Source organism: Taudactylus pleione, unplaced genomic scaffold, assembly GCF_031769625.1.
Source record: "Taudactylus pleione unplaced genomic scaffold, aTauple2 ptg001745l, whole genome shotgun sequence".
Taxonomy (NCBI): Eukaryota; Metazoa; Chordata; class Amphibia; order Anura; family Myobatrachidae; genus Taudactylus; species Taudactylus pleione.
In genome coordinates this window covers 163,610-185,884 of record NW_028286142.1, presented here as the reverse complement: position 1 = coordinate 185,884, position 22,275 = coordinate 163,610, and the positions used below count along the sequence as shown (strand labels likewise).

General features: G+C 45.3%; 1 protein-coding gene across 1 annotated transcript in view; it reads left to right on the top strand.

Moving 5' to 3' along the window:
• Positions 1–22,275, top strand: part of ASAH2 (N-acylsphingosine amidohydrolase 2) — a 113,043-nt gene that overhangs the window by 22,103 nt on the left and 68,665 nt on the right. The window contains exons 6-8 of the mRNA XM_088464661.1: positions 5,068–5,145; positions 11,139–11,259; positions 16,112–16,237. Of these exons, the coding sequence (XP_088320787.1) occupies positions 5,068–5,145; positions 11,139–11,259; positions 16,112–16,237 (325 nt within the window). The remainder of the gene's footprint in view (positions 1–5,067; positions 5,146–11,138; positions 11,260–16,111; positions 16,238–22,275) is intronic.

The window sequence follows — 22,275 nt, the reverse complement described above, 5'->3', positions numbered from 1 at the left end:
AACAACGACAATCACTTTTCTGCCATTTTTTTGATAGTGCCTGTCTCATGCATGGCTCTAAATCAGGCCCACTATGTCACCATACTGTTACGTATTCTAATAAGTGAAACAAGAAAACAGTGGAAACCCTTAGGGACATCATGTTCAAGCATTAACAAGTTACCAACGATTGTACCTGACCACTAATAGAGTAATATATATATATATATATATATATAATATATATATATATATATACTGTATATAATACACACAGTAAAATACCCTTTACTCGCGCTAGATGTCCACAATGCAGCAGCTCTTCACAGTAGTGCCCCTGTTAGTGGGTACCAAATAGCATAACATACAAACAATAAACCAGAAGGTGCTATAACTTCTATCTGCGTTCTTGGGAATACTCTAAATCTTATCACTTGTTTTGTAGAGAATATTTCTTCTTTTTTCCAAAAGGAGATAGTGGAATATTAGATACAGTCTTTTCTTAACCATATATATGGTATTATTGGTCTGAAAAAAAAACGCTCACCAAGGTAAACACCCAACACAAAGGCCAAAAGGCCGCGTATTAGTATAAATAGTAAATACCAATTTATTTTGGTTATTGCTAAAAATACATATCCAGTTTGTACATTGGTCGCTTGGTAATAAATGATTGATTGGATGCAGATCATGCAAACATCGACTTCCTGAGTGAGTCTATGGTCACACAGAATGGCCGCCGTTACTGCATATGGGATCGCAGATGCAGGATGAGACATGCCCCCGAAACACCTGCATTGTTAGCCGACATTCCCCGTTGCCTCCTTCAAATGCTCCCTGATTGTCACTCATAAAGACTTGCAGCGTGCGACTACAGTAATGTACCTTGCCGCCTGTGCAGTGGCAAACAATCGCTCCATTTGTGAAAAGATTGGCATAGTGCACAACTCTGATTCAGGCCCAATATTCCTTCTAAGGTTAGAGAAGTGAAAACCAAAGTAGGTAAATAATTATTAGGTATAGGTAAATGATTATTACTATTATGAGAACTCCACTCTGATGTTATGCATTTATAATCTACTATACAGTGCAACATCGCATAAAGGATATTTTAAATAGCAATGCTTAAATAGTACATGGTGATTTCACATAGGGGAGGTAGCCATCTTGAAAAGCTTTCAATGAGGAAATATGTAGGTGTAATTAAAGTCACAAATTCCCCTAAAAATTAGCATCACCTCATAGGGTGTAATGAACACACTTATCCTCAGGTTTAAAAAGAATCTATTTTATTTATTACATTTTCTGGTGATTGTTATGGGTTTGGATTTCTCCACAGTAGTTATTTTTTGGAGGCTGCCCTTCTAGGCTTACAGTATATGGCCTCTAAGGGGTATATTTACTAAAGTGAGAGCTTTTGGAAATGGTGATGTTGCCCATAGCAACCAATCAGCTTCTACTTAACATTTAACTAGCACCTTCTAGAAGATAATAACGAAATTCTGATTGGTTGCTATGGGCAAAAACTCTCACTTTAGTAAATATACCACTAACAAGAATCTTATTTCGTTGCCTGGCCTTTAGTTGTGGTCATCCCTCAGGATTACGATTTAGTGGTATTATTAATGAAGGCAAACTTTGTACATTTACTCAGTTAAAGTCCACTTTTTCTCTGCCCAGTCATTTAATTTCTATTTTTACAGCGGTTTTAGTGTCTGGTACATTAGAGGATCTATTGATTCTAGATAAGTGAACAAACCCAGTACATTTATTTCACTGTACTATCCTCCTGTGAATCTATACTACATGGTTGTTCATTAATCCTTACCAAGGCCACATATCTTCAGCATGGTGCAACATGTTGTTTAAAAATTGATTCTTTAAGTTACTTTTTCTAAATCAATTTAGATCAACTTGTTAAACTGTTGTGCAACTCCAACACATGCAATGAATAGTAAACACCTATTTAATTATTGGGCTACATTACTGCCTCAGAGTGCTGGGGCCATGTATTCAATTCCAACCAGGCACCTTTATGTGTGGAGTTTTCATGTTCTCCCTATGTACCTTTTTCCTTCCACACTTCAAAGACATGCTGGTAATTTAGGTCCCTATTCAGAGGTGGACGAAATACAGATAGTTGTGCAATTGAGTGATTATTTGCTATTGGTTATGCGTGAGAGTCCTGAAAACCCCTACATCCAAATTTGGATGATTTTCAGAAGGAGACACTGTGCCAGCCATAGGCTGCCGTAGGTGTCAATGGTGCAAGTGATGGTGCGCCGATGGTGGAGTGTTTAAAAACCGCTGGTGGAGTTGTACTGTCCACAAGTATTGAAAGTGGGCATCTCATAGCTTGCACAGTCCGTCATATGCTAGTACACAAGGGGAAGCCTGAAAATAGCATTTTCATATTGCCGCTGCAGCAACTCCGCAAGAAATGTGCAGCCATACTTGCATTAGCATTCACCTCTGAATCAGGCCCTTAGTCATACTTACCTACTCTCCCCAATCGGCCGGGAGACCCCCGGAGAAGCAGACAAGCCCTCCAGCCGGCCACCAACCCCCGGACCCCCCCCATATTTTCCAGACAAACCCCTAGAGCAGTGTGTGCGGGGGGGGAGGGGTGATGACGTGATTTGCGCTGATTCGCATCATCATGGCCCCCCCCTGCTTCGCAATACCGAAAGAAATCTCACCATTGTGTAGTGGGGGCGGGGCCAATATTATGCAATTCCGTTGCTGTGCCCCTGCTCAGCCCCCATTACTGTGTGATATGCCCAGCCATGCCCCCGTATGCAGCGACATGCTCCTATTTGGCTGACCTGGCTTCCCCCTCCCATAGCAACGCTATGAGTGCTTAGAATGTCAGACGGTACATGGCAGCCAGTGGCAGTGCAGTCCCTGCCACTGGCTTGCCTATGACACGCCCACCAACGAAAGCCATCCCCTAGTCACCGCCCAGTAATACCTATCAGAATTGCTTGGATCGCCATGTAATTCTAATCTGCGACCCCTGGTGGTAGCCATGTGGACCCTTACGTTCACCTCTGAATCAGGCCCATTGTCCTCTGTTAGCAGGACCTCCTCCGCTCACCTGGAATATAAATCCCTGCAATAAAGTGACCTATAATACTTAAAATTGTCCAGATGAGTATTTTAAAGTGGACATTTCACTTATGTACTATTAGCTGGAATACCCAGCGTTGCCCGGGTTGAAGACTGGACCCAGAAGTACACCAGCAGCCTTTATTTGTTTAAATTGTCCTTGCTTATAACCCCATTCCATTGATCCTGAAAAGGACCCCACTATATGCTAACATGCATGCAAACAGTGGCATACAGGTGGCAGCAGTGTTGATTTGGTGCCGACCCACCAGCTGATTACAACTGGTGCACTGAGAAGCAGATATGAAGAGACAGCGTCACCGGTCGTGAGTCAATCAGAGCTCACTGACTGGCAGCCAATCAGCAGTGACGGCTCCTGATTAGCTGCCAATCCGTAAACTCCATTTGGCTCGCGGCAAACGCCAGATTCAAATTGCCCCGACGCTGTCTGTACATGTCTGCTGCTGCCTGCCATTGAGCCAGCTGTAATTAGCTGGTGGCCTGGCACCAAGCAGCTGGCTGCTGATGGCACACAGGGGAAGGCGAGAGGCTGCTGGAGGGACACAGGAAGGTGGGTTGCTGAGAGGCATAATGTTATAAAAGGGCATTAATGTGTGGCATCATTTATAAGGGGCACTATTATTGCAATTCACGCCATCACTCAGTAGTTGATGCAGTTTAATTTTCTGATGCACCATAAATTGCATCATAATGCCCCTCATCTGAGAGTGGGCTATATTCCTGTGAGTTCGGGGGAAGTCATCGTAATTCGCAAGTCTCCTGGACACCCAGGAGAGTAGGCAAGTATCATTATGCAACAGGCTTCATCAGTAGTCCTAACCTACAGACAGGCTGAATATTGGTTCAGCCTAAAAGATGCATACAGTGCTTCCACATATATGGGGTAGATTTACTAAAGTAGTGGAGTTGTTGCCCATCGCTACCAATCAGATTCTAGTTATTATCTTCTAGAATGTGCTAGATAAATGATAAGTAGTATCTGATTGGTTGCTATGGGCAACAAGTCCACTTCTAAAAAGCTGTACTTTAGTAATAAGTCTGTTATTTTGATAGGTCCCAGTTAGTAAAAACCCCAATGTATTTGCTAGAAGGATAGTTTTTTATTTTCATCTGTAAATTGTTAAATGTAAGTGTGAATATTGTTGCTCAGTTGTTATTCAGCCTAAAGTCAAAATAAAGATACATATTACCTGGCTGTCTGTGTTGGTATATAATGATGCACAGTTGGAACATTAGTAAAAGTTAAGTTGTTTGCCCATGTGAATATTGATAATCATTAGTTTTGTATTAAACTCAGTAATATTGTGCTGGTTAGGAGATTCTTCTACTAGAAACGGTTAAAACCATTTTTTCTTTATCAGCTCTTCTGAGGCGTACAGTATCTGGGCCTGATTCAGCATTTATCGCTAGTCCAGCAGCAAACATACTGCGCGTGTGTATGCAGCGCAGTGCGCTCGCGTGAGTCAGCTTTGTGTTGGCTTTGCAATCATTCAAGCGGAATGAAAGCCATCGCAGAGTGAGTGACAGGCTGTTAGTGTTTGGGGGTGGTGATGGGGAGTGGTCGGAGAAATGCAGGCGTGCCTGTCTGTTTAAACGCTGTTTCCTGGGCGTGCATAAATTAGCCACTGCGACGGCATTCACAGCTTGAGTACTCACTGCATTCAACAAGATTTCTGCAGCAGGTCAAACCTGCTGTAATTGTGTGTGAGGGGCTGATGTTACTCGATGTTCCCGATGTATATGCAGGAATGCAAGGTATTACGAATGTAAGATAGCGGTAGTGGGCGTCTCTGTGCTGGCTGTGTGATGGCTTTGCGTTTGCATTCATTAGCATATTTTCACAGCAGACCCTCGTGTGTAGTTGCAGCTGCAAACAAAATAGCGATCCTTGCTGAATCAGTCCCTCTGTCTATAGGCTGAAGTGAACAGATTGATTATATATCTGTTTGCTGCACACAGGTACCCAACAAACACAGACCAAGACCTGGTGATAATGAAGATGGTGGATATGAATGGTCAGGATGTAGGGCTTATCAGGTAAGCAGCCTCCATATGTTAGAGCACAGGTGTACAAGGCTGCCATTAGAAATTGTGGGTCCTGGGACTGCCCCACAATATTTGATGGCAGCCCTAAGTGTGGCAACCCTCCATGTTTCTGAAGCTCCATCTCAGCAGTGTCTCTCCAGCTCCAGCCCCCATTCTGTCTCTCCAGCCAGCCCCCTTCCATCTCCCCAACCAGCATCCCCTCTGTCTCTCCAGCCAGCGCAGCTTCTGTCTCTCCAGCCAGAACCCCTTCTGTCTTTCCAGCCAGAACCCCTTCTGTCTTTCCAGCCATCATCCCTTCAGTCTCTCCAGCGAGTACTTTTTCTGTCTATCCAGCCAGGACCTTTTCGGTCTTCCCAGACAGCATCTCTTCTGCCTCTCCAGCCAGCACCCCTTCTGTGTCTCCAGCTAGCATCCCTTTTGACTCCTCATCTAGCATCCATTCTGTCTTTCCAGCCAGCACCCTTTCTGTCTCCCCACCTAGCATCCCTTCTGTTTCTCCAGGCAGTATCCCTTCTTTTTCTCCAGCCAGCATCCCCTTCTGTCTCCCCACCCAGCATCCCCTTCTGTCTCCCCACCCAGCATCCCCTTCTGTCTCCCCATCTAGCATCCCTTCTGTCTCTACAGCCAGCACCACTTCAGGTCTCCCCATCTAGCATCCCTTCTGTCTCTACAGCCAGCACCACTTCAGGTCTCCCCATCTAGCATCCCTTCTGTCTCTCCAGCCAGCACCACTTCAGGTCTCCCCATCTAGCACACCTTCTGTCTCTCCAGCTGGCACACCTTCTGTCTCTCCAGCCAGCATCCCTTCGGTCTCTTCAGCCAGCATCCTTTCTGTCTCTCCAGCCAGCACGCCTTCTGTCTCCCCAGCCAGCACCCCCTCTGTCTCCCCATCTAGCGACACTTCTGTCTCTCCAGCCAGCACCCCTTCTGTCTTTCCAGCCAGCATCCCTTCTGCTTTCAAGCCAGCATCCCTTTTGTCTTCCCAGCCAGCATCCCTTCTGTCTCCCCAACCAGCATCCCTTTTGTCTCCCCAGCCAGCATCCCTTCTGTCTCTCCATCCAGCATCCCTACTGTCTCTCCAGCCAGAACCCCTTCTGTCTCTCCAGCCAGCACCCCTTCTGTCTCTCCAGCCAGCACCCCTTCTGTCTCCCCATCTAGCGACACTTCTGTCTCTCCAGCCAGCACCCCTTCTATATCCCCATATAGCATCCCTTCTGTCTCCCCAGCCAGCATCCTTTGTCTCCCCAGCCAGCATCCTTTGTCTCCAGCCAGCATCCCTTCTGTCTCTCCAGCCAGCATCCCTTCTGTCTCTCCAGCCAGCATCCCTTCGGTCTCTCCAGCCAGCATTCTTTCTGTCTCTCCAGCCAGCATCCCTTCTGTCTCCCCATCTATCGACACATCTGTCTCTCCAGCCAGCACCCCTTCTATCTCCCCATATAGCATCCCTTCTGTCTCCCCAGCCAGCATCCTTTGTCTCCCCAGCCAGCATCCTTTGTCTCTCCAGCCAGCATTCCTTCTGTCTCTCCATCCAGCATCCCTTCTGTCTCTCCATCCAGCATCCCTTTTGTCTCTCCAGCCAGCATCCCTTCTGTCTCTCCATCCAGCATCCCTTCGGTCTCCCCAGCCAACACCACTTCTGTCTCTCCAGCCAACACCCCTTCTGTCTCTCCAGCCAACACCCCTTCTGTCTATCAAACCAGCACCCCTTCTGTCTTTCCAGCCAGCACCCCTTCTGTCACCCCATCTAGCGACACTTCTGTCTCTCCAACCAGCACCCCTTCTATCTCCCCATATAGCATCCCTTCTGTCTCCCCAGTCAGCATCCTTTGTCTCCCCAGCCAGCATCCTTTGTCTCTGCAGCCAGCATTCCTTCTGTCTCTCCATCCAGCATCCCTTCTGTCTCTCCATCCAGCATCCCTTCTGTCTCTCCAGCCAGCATCCATTCTGTCTCTCCATCCAGCACCCCTTCAGTCTCTCCAGCCAGCATTCCTTCTGTCTCTCCAGCCAGCACCCATTCTGTCTCTCCAGCCAGCACCCCTTCTGTCTCTCCAGCCAGCACCCCTTCTGTCTCCCCATCTAGCAACACTTCTGTCTCTCCAGCCAGCACCCCTTCTATCTCCCCATATAGCATCCCTTCTGTCTCCCCAGCCAGCATCCTTTGTCTCCCCAGCCAGCATCCTTTGTCTCTCCAGCCAGCATCCCTTCTGTCTCTCCAGCCAGCATCCCTTCTGTCTATCCAGCCAGCATCCCTTCTGTCTCTCCAGCCAGCATCCCTTCGGTCTCTCCAGCCAGCATTCCTTCTATCTCTCCAGCCAGCATCCCTTCTGTATTTCCAGCCAGCATCCCTTCTGTATTTCCAGCCAGCATCCCTTCTGTCTCCCCAGCCAACACCCGTTCTGTCTTTCCAGCCAGCATCCCTTCTGTCTTCCCATCCAGCATCCCTTCTGTCTTCCCAGCCAGCATCCCTTCTGTCTCCCCAACCAGCATCCCTTCTGTCTCTCGAGCCAGCATCCCTTCTGTCTCTCCATCCAGCATCCCTTCTGTCTCTCCATCCAGCATCCCTTCTGTCTCTCCAGCCAGCATCTCTTCTGTCTCTCCAGCCAGCATTCCTTCTGTCTCTCCAGCCAGCACCCCTTCTGTCTCCCCATCTAGCGACATGTCTGTCTCTCCAGCCAGCACCCCTTCTATCTCCCCATATAGCATCCCTTCTGTCTCCCCTGCCAGCATCCTTTGTCTCTCCAGCCAGCATCCTTTGTCTCTCCAGCCAGCATCCCTTCTGTCTCTCCAGCCAGCATCCCTTCTGTCTCTCCAGCCAGCATCCCTTCGGTCTCTCCAGCCAGCATCCATTCGGTCTCTCCATCCAGCATCCCTTCGGTCTCTCCAGCCAGCATTCCTTCTGTCTCTCCAGCCAGCATCCCTTCTGTATTTCCAGCCAGCACCCCTTCTGTCTCTCCATCTAGCGACACTTCTGTCTCTCCAGCCAGCACCCCTTCTATCTCCCCATATAGCATCCCTTCTGTCTCCCCAGCCAGCATCCTTTGTCTCCCCAGCCAGCATCCTTTATCTCTCCAGCCAGCATTCCTTCTGTCTCTCCAGCCAGCATCCCTTCTGTCTCTCCAGCCAGCATCCCTTCTGTCTCTCCATCCAGCATCCCTTCGGTCTCTCCAGCCAGCATTCCTTCTGTCTCCCCAGCCAACACCCCTTCTGTCTCTCCAGCCAGCACCCCTTCTGTCTCTCCAGCCAGCACCCCTTCTGTCTCTCCAGCCAGCATCCCTTCGGTCTCTCCAGCCAGCATCCCTTCTGTATTTCCAGCCAGCATCCCTTCTGTCTCTCCAGCCAACACCCATTCTGTCTTTCCAGCCAGCATCCCTTCTGTCTTCCCAGCCAGCATCCCTTCTGTCTTCCCAGCCAGCATCCCTTCTGTCTCCCCATCCAGCATCCCTTCTGTCTCTCGAGCCAGCATCCCTTCTGTCTCTCCATCCAGCATCCCTTCTGTCTCTCCATCCAGCATCCCTTCTGTCTCTCCAGCCAGCATCTCTTCTGTCTCTCCAGCCAGCATTCCTTCTGTCTCTCCAGCCAGCACCCCTTCTGTCTCCCCATCTAGCAACATGTCTGTCTCTCCAGCCAGCACCCCTTCTATCTCCCCATATAGCATCCCTTCTGTCTCCCCTGCCAGCATCCTTTGTCTCTCCAGCCAGCATCCTTTGTCTCTCAAGCCAGCATCCCTTCTGTCTCTCCAGCCAGCATCCCTTCTGTCTCTCCAGCCAGCATCCCTTCGGTCTCTCCAGCCAGCATCCATTCGGTCTCTCCATCCAGCATCCCTTCGGTCTCTCCAGCCAGCATTCCTTCTGTCTCTCCAGCCAGCATCCCTTCTGTATTTCCAGCCAGCACCCCTTCTGTCTCTCCATCTAGTGACACTTCTGTCTCTCCAGCCAGCACCCCTTCTATCTCCCCATATAGCATCCCTTCTGTCTCCCCAGCCAGCATCCTTTGTCTCCCCAGCCAGCATCCTTTATCTCTCCAGCCAGCATTCCTTCTGTCTCTCCAGCCAGCATCCCTTCTGTCTCTCCAGCCAGCATCCCTTCTGTCTCTCCATCCAGCATCCCTTCGGTCTCTCCAGCCAGCATTCCTTCTGTCTCCCCAGCCAACACCCCTTCTGTCTCTCCAGCCAGCACCCCTTCTGTCTCTCCAGCCAGCACCCCTTCTGTCTCTCCAGCCAGCATCCCTTCGGTCTCTCCAGCCAGCATCCCTTCTGTATTTCCAGCCAGCATCCCTTCTGTCTCCCCAGCCAACACCCATTCTGTCTTTCCAGCCAGCATCCCTTCTGTCTTCCCAGCCAGCATCCCTTCTGTCTTCCCAGCCAGCATCCCTTCTGTCTCCCCATCCAGCATCCCTTCTGTCTCTCGAGCCAGCATCCCTTCTGTCTCTCCAGCCAGCATCCCTTCTGTCTCTCCAGCCAGCATCCCTTCTGTCTCGCCAGCCAGCACCCCTTCTGTCTCTCCAGCCAGCACCCCTTCGGTCTCTCCAGCCATCATCTCTTCTGCCTCTCTAGCCAGCACCCCTCTGCCTCTCCAGCCAGCACCCTTCTGTCTCTCCAGCCAGTACCCTTCTGCCTCTCCAGCCAGTACCCTTCTGCCTCTCCAGCCAGCACCCTTCTGCCCCCCAGCCAGCACCCTTCTGCCTCTCCAGACAGCATCCCTTCTAGCTCCCCATCTAACATCCTTTCTGTCTCCCCAGCCAGCACCCCTTCTGTCTTGTCTGCCAGCATCCCTTCTGTCTCTCCAGCCAGCAACTCTTCTGTCTCTTCAATCAGCCCCTGCATCCAGCCCCTGCAGCCCATGGACACTTACTTTCTACTGTGAAAGTCCCTCTCTCGCAAAGGACAGCTCTTACTGAGAGAGCTTTCCTTTGCATTTTACTTTATGCTTACCTGCATAATTAACGCCAGCCTGCATGCTATGAGTGACAGGATGCTTTGCATGCAAATTGCGATGTGTCATGCATCCGCCCAAGGTGAGGGATGTGGGGGGTTTATATTTGACATGGGGAACGATGCACGGAAGGGGTGAAATCTAATTAAGCAAAGGTGGGTGGGGTATGATACAAAACAAAAAAAATAGAGGGCGGGGTTGATATGTGATAGGAGTAGGAAGGGTAGGGGGTTAAAATCTGACAAAGCAAAGGAGGGTGGGGTATGATATTTGACAAGACATAGGAGGGTAGGGAGTGATATGCGACAGAGGGGAGGTTGGGTGGGGCACCTGGAGGGATCCAAATTGATCCCTTCCAGGGGAAACTGCAAATAGAAGCCCATAGGCTTCCATTGGGCAATGTCATCTGAAGATGGTGTTGCCTACCGGATCCAAGCCCTGGAATGTATAGCATTTCAAGGCTTAGTGCATATGACAAATGCGGTCAAACTGCATTTCTGACATTGGTGCATCCTGCCCCTTGTCAGATATTATCCAGCACCCTCCAGTTTGGTTGGCCTTATGGATGATTTGGATATGCCCCCACCCTCCCTTCTTTTGTCAGACATCACCAACCCCTCATCCTTTTCTATATCAGATATCACTATCCTCCCTCCCCATGGACAGGATGCATCAAGCATCACATTTTGGATGTGATGCATCCTGCCAGTGAATGCCAATCATCACATGCATACCGGCATTTAGTAACGCTGTATGCATGAATATTTAAGCAAAGGACAGTCTTCTGATAAGAGCTGTCCTTTGCGATGGGGGACTTCAGGGTTTATGACCTGCGAATCCCTCTGTGGGAAGTCCGTAGATGACATTGCCTATCGGGTCCAAGCTCTGGAAAGCAAAACCTACTTATGTGTTGAATCACTATTTTGGTACAGGGGTCATAGACAATTTACAAACAAGACTATTTTCTCTTTCATCATTTTTTATTTATTCTTCTAATAGATAAAAATAAAGTACATAATATTCTTCTTAATGACTATTCTCTGTTATTTACAGTTGGTTCGCAGTGCATGCGGTAAGCATGCCTAACACTAACCATCTGATCAGTAGTGACAACATGGGCTACGCCTCATACTTGTTTGAACAGGATATGAATAAAGGGTCTCTGCCTGGCGAGGTTTGTATTCCATGACAAATGTTCCGTGATAAATTCATGACAGGTAACCAACATCTGAGTTTCAGAAATACAAGTGTATATCTGCATTTTGTAAACAACCGATAATCATAATGTTTTATATTATAATTCTGCCGTTAACATTGAGAGAGAGATATTTCAAACCTTCAAGAGAGATAAGGTGGAGAAGTGAGAAGAACCAATCATCTTCTGTCATTTTATAGACTGTGCTAGATAAATGATAGCTAGAAGCTGATTGGTTGCTATGTGTACTCTACACTTTAACTCTCTTGAATGTTTGAAACATCTCTCCTTTGGTGAGGTGCATCAACGCTAAAAATGCTGTCAAACCTCCAAAAATGCAATTTTGGAGGTTTGACCTCATTTTCCATTTGCAGCAAGCTCTGGAAAGCGAAGCAACGCCATCTATAGAGGGACTCCTGGGTCATAAACCCAGAAGTCCCTGCAAAGGACAGCTCTTATCCGGAGACCTGTTCTTTGCCTACCGAACCCATGCGATGATTGGCGGGATGCATTGCATCCAAATTGCAACGCTTGATGCATCCCGCCCCTTCAGTAATATATATGAAACAATTTAAGGATTTAAAAAAAAAAAAAATGTGAAAAAATATGTTTCAGATATGTGGGTTTATGTAATAGGGTGCAAACTGGTGCCGCTGCGGGAACTCCTGCAAGTCTTCATGTATTTTTAAAGTGTCAATCATTTTAAAGGCAATACTTGGTTTTGCCTTTAAAATGATTGCCACTTTAAAAATACGGAAAGACTCGCAGGAGTTCCCGAAGCGGCAGCAGATCGCACCCTATTACATAAGCCCCATGGTATTTGTATTAGCATACAGTTACACAAGGAGATCTGTGGGATAGAAAATGGAAGGTGTGTAACTAGAACTTTGTGGTCTCCATAGCAACATTTGTGAGGGCCCTTTATGCTTCTATGCTTCTAGATCAGGGTTGGGGAACCTTTTTTCTGCAGAGGGCCATTTCAATATATACAGTGCATCCGGAAAGTATTCACAGCGCTTCACATTTTATGTTACAGCCTTATACCAAAATGGAATAAATTCATTTTTGTCCTCAAAATTCTACACACAATACCCCATAATGACAACATTTAAAAAGTTTTTTGAGATTTTTGCAAATTTAATTTAAAAAAAACCCAAGAAATCACATGTACATACGTATTCACAGCATTTGCTAAATACTTTGTTGATGCACCTTTGGCAGCAATTACAGCCTCAAGTCTTTTTGAATATGATGCCACAAGCTTGGCACACCTATCTTTGGGCAGTTTCGCCCATTCCTCTTTGCAGCACCTCTCAAGCTCCATCAGGTTGGATGGGAAGCGTCGGTGCACAGCAATTTCAGATCAGATGTTCAATCAGATTCAAGTCTGGGATCTGGCTGGGCCACTCAAGGACATTCACAGAGTTGTTCTGAAGCCACTCCTTCGATATCTTGGCTGTATGCTTAGGATCGTTGTATTGCTGAAAGATGAACCGTCACCCCAGTCTGAGGTCAAGAGCGCTGTGGAGCAGGTTTTCATCCAGGATGTCTCTGTACATTGCTGCATTCATCTTTCCCTCTATCCTGACTAGTCTCAAGTTCCTGCCGCTGAAAAACATCCCCACAGCATGATGCTACCACCACCATGCTTCACTGCAGGGATGTATTGGCCTGGTGATGAGCATGCCTGGTTTCCTCCAAACGCCTGGCATTCACACCAAAGAGTTCAATCTTTGTCTCATCAGACCAAAGAATTTTGTTTCTCATGGTCTGAGAGTCCTTCAGGTGCATTTTGGCAAATTCCAGACGGGCTGCCATGTGCTTTTTACTAAGGAGTGGCTTCTGTCTGGCCACTTTACCATACAGATTTGTGGATTGCTGCAGAGATGGTTTTCCTTCTGAAAGGTTCTCCTCTCTCCACAGAGGAATGCTGTAGCTCTGACAGAGTGACCATCGGGTTATTGGTCACCTCCCTGACTAGGGCCCTTCTCCCCCGATCACTCAGTTTAGACAGCCGGCCAACTCTAGAAAGTGTCCTGGTGGTTTTGAACTTCTTCCATTTACGGATGATGGAGGTCACTGTGCTCATTGGAACCTTCAAAGCAGCAGATATTTTTCTGTACCCTTCCCCAGATTTGTGCCTTGAGACAATCCTGTCTCGGAGGTCTACAGACAATTCCTTGGTCTTCATGCTTGGTTTGTGCTCTGACATGCACTGTCGTGCACTGTCGAGTGTGGGACCTTATACAGACTGGTGTATACCTTTCAAAATCATGTCTAATCAACTGAATTTACCACAGGTTGACTCAAATTAAGCTGTAGGGACATCTAAAGGATAATCAGTGGAAACAGGATGCACCTGAGCTAAATTTTGAGCTTCATGGCAAAGGCTGTGAATACTTATGTACATGTGATTTTTTTATTTATTTATTAAATTTGCAAAAATCTCAAAAAAACTTTTTACACGATGTCATTATGGGGTATTGTGTGTAGAATTTTGAGGACAAAAATTAATTTACTCCATTTTGGAATAAGGCTGTAACATAACAAAATGTGGAAAAAGTGAAGCGCTGTGAATACTTTCTAGATGCACTGTATAACATTATTTGCAGGCCTGGTGCAGACCACGCCCCCTCCGTGTGATATTACTTGGGGACGGGGCCACAATTACCAGTGAGTACAGCAATGCCTGGAGCATCCTGAGGATGCTCTGTGGAGCTGTAAGGGCAGTGGTGTTACCGTCTGTAGCATCCTAAGGACGCTCCAGGCGGCACTGCTGCATAGATTCTGGCTGGAGGGTGACATTATAGACACCAGAGCCGTAACTAGACTTTTTGGTGCCCTGTGCCAGAAAGAGCATTGGCGCCCCCCTCATTTTTCAAGGGGACATAATACACCCAAAAAAGGGGAATGGCCTCACTGGGAAGGGCCAGGGAAGAGATAGGGGAGGCCAGGAGATGCTGGGGATGAAATAAGAGGAAGCTTCTAGTGAGAATGATAATAAACAGAAATTTTACAGGTCCAAACAGCGCCCCCTGACCTGTGGTGCCCTGTGCAATGGCATCGGCCGCACTACCCTAGCTACGGCCCTGATAGACACCCTGCTTTCCAGATGAGGCTAGCAGAAAAAAGCTCAGAGGGCCAAACCAAATGATTCGTCAGGCCTAATACGGCCCCCGAGCCTGAGATTCCCCATCCCTGTTCTAGATGAATACCCTTTGCAGCAATTGTTACTTGATACAGCAATTCTTACAAAATACTGCAGCACGGCTACTAGTTTCTCCATCGTATACTTGCTGTAACATGTCATTTCCGCTTTTTCCAAGTTTAACACAAAATCCAATCACACGTCTCTGACGTAATCTCACAGACACGTCTTCCTCATCCACAATGATGAAACATACGAAGAGCAGGCAGCACAGATGGTGTAATGGTTACCATTACTGCCTCACAGCACTGAGTTTGTGGTTCATTTCCCACTACTTCCCTAACCCTAGCGGGTATGTGTGTGAGTATGTTGTAGGGAATATAGATTGTAAGCTCTACTTGGGCAGGGACTGATGTGAATGGCCAAATATTCTCTATAAAGTGCTGTGGAATATGTGTGTGCTATATAAATAACTAGTAATAATAAATCTTCCACTCGCTGTGACCAAACAAAGAAGACTACAGCAGTCCAACCGCAGGTTCAGACACATCAATGCATGAGCTTCACATAAACTAGCATAGCGTTGCCACGTCTACCTACGGGACAGAAAAACAGAGGCAGTCTCATTACTTTTCAATCACTCCTCGTATATTTGTCCCAAAAAAATTATATTTATAATATACACCTAGGGCCAAATGTAATAGGGTGAGAGTTTAGAAAATGTGAGAGTTTAGCAGTAAGCTCTCACACTATTACATTGGTCGAGTTGTATTTTCAAAAAGGGAAAACATCTGAATGAGAGTTTAAATCGTGAGAGTTTTTTGAGTCTGAAAAACATGCGAGTTTGCATGTTCTTGGACTCTTACAATGGGTGAGTTTAAAAAGTGTGAGAGTTTACTTCTAAACTGTCACATTTTCTAAACTCTCACCCTATTACATTTGGCCCTTAGTCATTTTTGACTTGAGGACCCTGCACACTGCAGGCGCCGAAAGTCAAGCGTTTGGATTTTCCATTATTACTCCTCTCTCTGATGTCACATTGAGATAATACATACCTCAGTTTCTTTCTAGCTGACTAAGCTATACGAGTTTGAAAACAAAATCCAAATTCATCCTGTAGTTTTCACGTGATGCTGGAAGGAACAGGCAGAAAAACAAATATTACCCCCAAAAATTTTTTGGGTCTCCATAGTTCATACACAGTCCCAAGGAGTACATTTCTCCAAAAAAATTCTATGTACAGACACAACCATTACAACATTATAAGTATAGATTGTGGTTCTTTAAAAATGCATGTAGTTAATACAACTGTGTTATGTGCCTGGCATACATATTATTTACAGAAAAGATGTGGTCAATATGTCTAATGAGTCTTGACATTATTGAAATATATTTTAAAGAAAATAAACACATTGACATTTTAGAATAATAAATAGACAAAAAATGATTTTCCCAAGAAAAATCCATTTTATTCCATTTAAGCATAATACATAGACAAAGGATGAAAAAAGTACCTAATTATAAAAGTAATTATATCTCTTTGTTGCACTATGATCGTTTCAAAGTAAACTATTTAAAAATAAAGCAAAGTCAAAATGTTGCATATTTCATCTTTTGGTATTTATTTTTAATTTAAATTGCAAAAGAGCTGTTATTTAGCTGTTTTTTTATATTATTTTATAGGGATCATTTGTAGCAGCTTTTGCATCATCAAACCTGGGAGATGTTACACCGAATACCAAAGGTCCTCATTGTATAAATACAGGCCTATCATGTGAAAATCCTACCAGTACCTGTCCAGAAGGGGGGGTGAGTGAGCATTGTATACACTATATATATGAAAGAGTAACTCTGACTTTTCTGATACTGCATAAGTGACAAGCAAATATGTACTCTACTTTATTTAATTTACATCTTTGAGACATGACAGTGTTGGCCAGGGGCGTAACCAGGTATTTGAGAGCCCCATAGCAAAAGTTTGCAAGGGCCCCTATGTACCACCCAATGGCGAAAAATATATATAACACATGTAACTTTGACAAAGAAGATGGGCCCCCCTATGTTCTGGGCCCCATAGCAGCTGCACCCCTTGCACCTATGGTAGTTATGCCCATGGTGTTAGTGATAGCAGATTACAGATGTGTTCTTATACACCAAGCATACGCCATGCGGCATGAAACGGCTGGCGCGGGTGACCTACCCAAGCAGTGTAGCATAGAGGCTTTTTCTGTAACTGGCATCTTTATCGCAACACGGATGCAGCAAAACACCACTCAATCTATACCAGAGACGCCGGGCTGTAGCTTTAACCGCACAGGAATTAGTTTTATATAAGTGCAAAGTAGCAGATGAAGCACAAAAAATTTCATTTGTACAAGGTGGTGTCATCTCCAAATGACACATGAGAAACCGATTACCTCCAACCTCCCAGACCTAGAGACAGTTACCTAGAGTCCAAGGTTTAGGGGACGCATAAAACATTGAAAGGATGAATTAATATTATTTAGAGAGCTCTACTCACAACTGAGTAGAAGACAGCAAATATTAAATTGTCTCTTTGGGGATGGTAATGGTATTCAGTCCAGCTAGTGGTACGGACTACAAAGAGCTCTGGAATAATGGCGTTGGCACCTGCACAGATGATCTCAAAAGCCTGTGCCATTTTCTGTGCAGGTGCCACTTTTCTGGAGGGGGTGACTATGCAAAACACATGCACATGGGTCCCCTCATTTCTTAAAATGGCCCTGGCTAGACTATGATGCGAATCCCAGTGTCACTCCCAGTCTGATAGAGACGTAGAAGATGCAGTGCACCTACTCATCATAATGCAAGAATAGCATGGTCAGGTCAGCATTTTGGGGTGGGGTAAATTCAAGGAAGGAGGTCGCCCATGGAGATTCCACCCATCTCTACATTCATACACCCACAAGGAAGTCTTGGTTATAATCCTGGCTTGATTACACATACTGTAGCTAGTGGTCTTAGGGGCCTATTCATTGCCAGGGGCCGATTGACCCTCGATAATTAAGTATCCAACTCATCGCAAGCTGCACTGGTGAATACTAAAATGCCGGAGCAATTCAATATTGCTGCGGGGTGGGGTTGGCTGCTCCAGAAAGCAGCGGCCCTGCGATCCTTCCACTGCTGAGTCTGCTGCTAATTATTATTATACTGCAAAGATCAACCCAACAATGTTAGTGCGCATGTGTCACCTCATTTCACGCATGCACACTGCCGGAGGGGACGCAGGACCAGAGGGGGTGGATCGATATATCAGATTTTGACAACCCATCCCATCCAATGGGAAGCAGCGGGATTCCGGGAACCAACAACAGATGGCATAAGTTCCCACAGGCAACCTCTGAAAATTACGTTTTCAGAGTGTCACGGTCCTGAGGTCCGACCCTCCAGATATGCCAATCTGAGAATCGCCGCCCGTGACTTTTACAGGTTACCTCAGCACATGTGGTTAAATAAACCTGGTAAACCTGGTAACTGCCACCAGCAGAAGAAAACTGTAATGCTAAAGCATAAAGTGAGCTTCTGCTCTTACCTGCATACACAATTGTCAATACTTAGAAAAACAGGTAACATGGGCCATATGAGGCCTTGGGTCATAGAAACACAGATCCAGAACTAGAATTAATGTTTAATTCAAGAATATCTTCAAAGCTTATGTACAAAAAGAATATAATAATGTTAAAAGGAATCACACTATTTACTTACAATTTCCAACCTAAAACAAAATAATAATTTGGTGAAACAAACCATTTAGTTGGATTGAATGGTTTTGGGATGAGGCCATCCCAATGGAGAATTCTGGAACATCTGTATCTTTCGATAGCCTCACACAGAATGAACAACAAACTAGGGTTGGATCACCTACTTATGCCTGCTTCCAGGCATCCCCCCTCACCCCCCTCTCTCAGTTGATTTTAACCCTTGTCAGCTCAGAGTGGGTTGTCCAGCTGGCTGAAACCTCTGGGTCTCCCGGCCACTTGAGCAGGGGTTCTGTTATTATACCTTCAGCTCCTTATGAAGTTTGGGAACCTGAATTTAGGACAATAAACGTGCTCACTGATTAGGTGAGTGAATACACACATCTGTAGAATGAATGTCTCTCGGTGTAATTACAAACCCATTACTTAGAATATTTTATTTTTTCCGAATACAAAAAATACAATGTATCAAAAACTTCTTTTTATAATCTGACTTCATGGAATCATCTCTAAGGCTACTACATCCTTTACTCTTCCTGCAGCTCACCCTTCTGTACATATTGCTACCTCATTAATCTACTCACCACTTATGAACACACATGAGCTTTTAACTTATCTATACACACTGACAATAACATCCACAACCTGTCGCCATAAAAATCTTTCGGACAAATCCAACAATTATATTTATATATCTCTCCTGCTGCTTCTATTAGCTGGTGACATATCACCAAATCCAGGCCCAACCCACATTCCACACCCACAACGAACTATAAATCCAGCTAACCTCATAAACATTGCATGCCTCCCTTCACCATCCAAGTCACTAAAATGTGCCTTATGGAATGCACGCTCTGTCTGCAATAAGCTAACATCCATCCACGACCTCTTTATTTCAACCAACCTCAACCTTCTGGCAATAACAGAAATATGGCTTACACAATCAGACACTGTCTCCCCTGCTGCACTTTCACATGGTAACCTACACTTCTCACACACCTCCAGGCCTGGTAATTGTAAAGGAGGTGGGGTAGGAATATTACTCTCCCAATCTTTCACATACACAATTCTCCCACAGGTATCTTCACTCACATTTACATAATTTGAAGTACATTCTATCAGGACTTTCACCCCTTTCTCTCTGCGAGTTGCTGTTATCTATCGCCCACCTGGGCCACCTCAACAATTTCTGGAACACTTTTCTGCCTGGCTCCCTCACTTTCTATCCTCAGACATCTCCACCATCATTATGGGTGATTTCAATATCCCCATTGACAGTCCACCATCTCCTCATGCCTCCAAACTACTCTCTTTAACATCCTCTCTTGGCCTCTCCCAATGGACTGACTCCTCTACTCATCAGGATGGCCACTGCCTTGATCTTGTATTCACCAGACTATGCTCAGTTTCTGATTTCACTAATGCTCCCTTCCCTCTCTCAGATCACAACCTTATCACCTGCACACTCTCCTCCATTACATCAACATCATTGAAATCAACCAAACCTAAACCTAAAACCTGTAGAAATATTAATGCCATTAACCTTCAACAACTATCTACCTCTCTGCAACAACAACTTTCACCAATTTCTACATTCACTTCTCCTGAGACTGCTGCATCAGACCTAAACCAGATTCTAGAAAAAGCCCTCGATGAAGTAGCCCCAGCTACCCATCACACACCACGTAGAGTTAGACGTCAACCGTGGCATTCTAGCTTAACAAGGCATCTACAAAAACTCTCGCGTAAAGTTGAACGTCAGTGGCGAAAGTCTCATACTCCAAGTGACTTCCTCACATATAAGACTATCTACAACTCTTATCGTACTGCTCTGGACACTGCCAAACAAACATATTTCCAATCTCTAATCTCTGCTCAAGCTTCTAACCCCAAGCGACTTTTTAATACATTTAAACTGCTTCTTACCCCTACATCACCCAAACCACCTGCTACTATCTGTGCACAAGATCTTGCTTCCTATTTTAGGGACAAGATTGATAAGATCCGAAATGAAATGGTAGACTCTTCCTCAGCTAGTGACCTGCTCAATTCCCTACCTGAACCCTCTGGCACATTCTCTTCATTTGATCTCACAAACGAAGATGAAGTATCTACACTCTTCTCATCCTCCTACTCTATTACCTCTCCTCTAGATCCTATACCCTCACAAATCAGTAAAGCTCTGTCTCCTGTGCTTATCCCAACCCTAACTAAAATCTGTAATCTCTCTCTCTCTACTGGCAACTTTCCATCATTGTTCAAGCACGCAGTGATTACTCCCATTCTGAAAAAACTAAATTCTGATCCTAATACTCTCTCAAATTTCCGTCCTTACTCCCAGCTCCCATGCCCCTCCAAGCTACTTGAGAGACTTGTCTACACACGCCTCACACACTTTCTTAATTCACACAACTTATTGGATCCACTTCAGTCCGGCTTTCATTCCCAATACTTCACAGAGACAGCACTGACTAAGGTAGTAAATGATCTTGTCACTGCCAAGGCTAAAGACCATTACTCACTCCTAATTCTTCTAGATCTTTCTGCTGCTTTTGGCACTGTTGACCACTCTCTTCTCATACAAACACTGCAATCCCTAGGTCTTAAGGACACAGCTCTTTCTTGGTTTTCTTCCTACCTATCTGATCGCTCTTTTACTGTTCGTTTTTCTGATTCTGCCTCCTCTTCGCTACCTCTATCAGTTGGAGTACTGCAAGGCTCTGTCTTAGGTCCTTTACTATTCTCAATCTATATTAAAAGGGTATGGGAAGAGGAACCATTGCACAGGAGTATAAATAATAGGTGTACTAATAACGGAAAAAGGTTTAAGTTAAGCAGGGGGTGCTCCCTGAAGTAATGTATAGTAGAAACAAAAAAAGAGAAGAAAGGACTTCATACATGAGGCACACCCCAGACAAAGAATATGGAAAAAATTGGTGTAGGATTGCTAAATGAGTGAAATAAAATGAATACCTTTATTAAATAATTCTAAAATAGAAAACTACCACTAAACCAAGGCACAAAATATCAATTGACATATAACTACATAGCAAAACGACGAAAACAGTTATGAAAATGATTCAAAATTAGTAACACTGTAAGTCTAATTCCATAGGTGTATGGACAGAGTCTAAGGGTAGGTATTCATGTACATCAAAGCATTGATTTAATGAAAAAAGATATATATATATATATATATATATATATATATATATATATATATTGGAATAATATCTAAATAGTCGAATACCTTTCAGACACCCTCTGTAGTATTAATCGCAGGGACCATATAGCAGTAATTCAATAGACTATTAATGTGCCACACCTGGCAATAAAGCTTACAGAAAATAGGATATACATTTATTTATATATATATATATATATATATATATATATATATATAGTGTTTAGAGAGGATAAATCCTCATCACTGGGCGAAAAATAAGACAAAGACTAAACATACACAACCAGACAAAATGACATATATAACATAGTTAAAAGCTGCACACCACACCCCAAATTGAACCAGAGTTAATTCTGGAGTGTAATAAAGAGGCGTCCCTCTATTCAATATAGGAGAGTGTGTAATAGTCAAACAGGATAAATATCTAAATAGATATGAAAGACAGGATAAGTGCTCTTACTGGCCAGACTCTGCTGTTCCACGTCATGAGATTCAGAGGACGAGGAATGAGTATCACTGTCTCATGGCACTCATAGAAACAGTGCAGCCTGCTTCTACTGTTAGTGCCACAACCAATGTAGTGTCCCTGTTGCTCAAGGCAGTGCAGGGACCCACATGGCGGGCAACTAATGAGAGAGCAGGGAAAAAGATAAGGGTAGTACCTGACACAGACACTCTCCAAGGGGTGTGGGGTGAAGGGGTTCTCAGTGCGCACTGGGATCCCCCAGCTGGTAAGCCGACGCGCGTTTTGCCGGGAGCGGGCTTTCTCAAGGAAGCTGTCTGCGTCACTGCTGGTGGCCGGATGTAAATACTAGCGGCAGTCACATGATTGGACCAGTCATATGATCGACATATAGGCAGGAGCCAATAGGAGTAAGGAAAAACCGGAGGGGGGCAGGTTGAAGTACCGTCCTCTTTGAAGTCATGGCAACTATACACCAAGA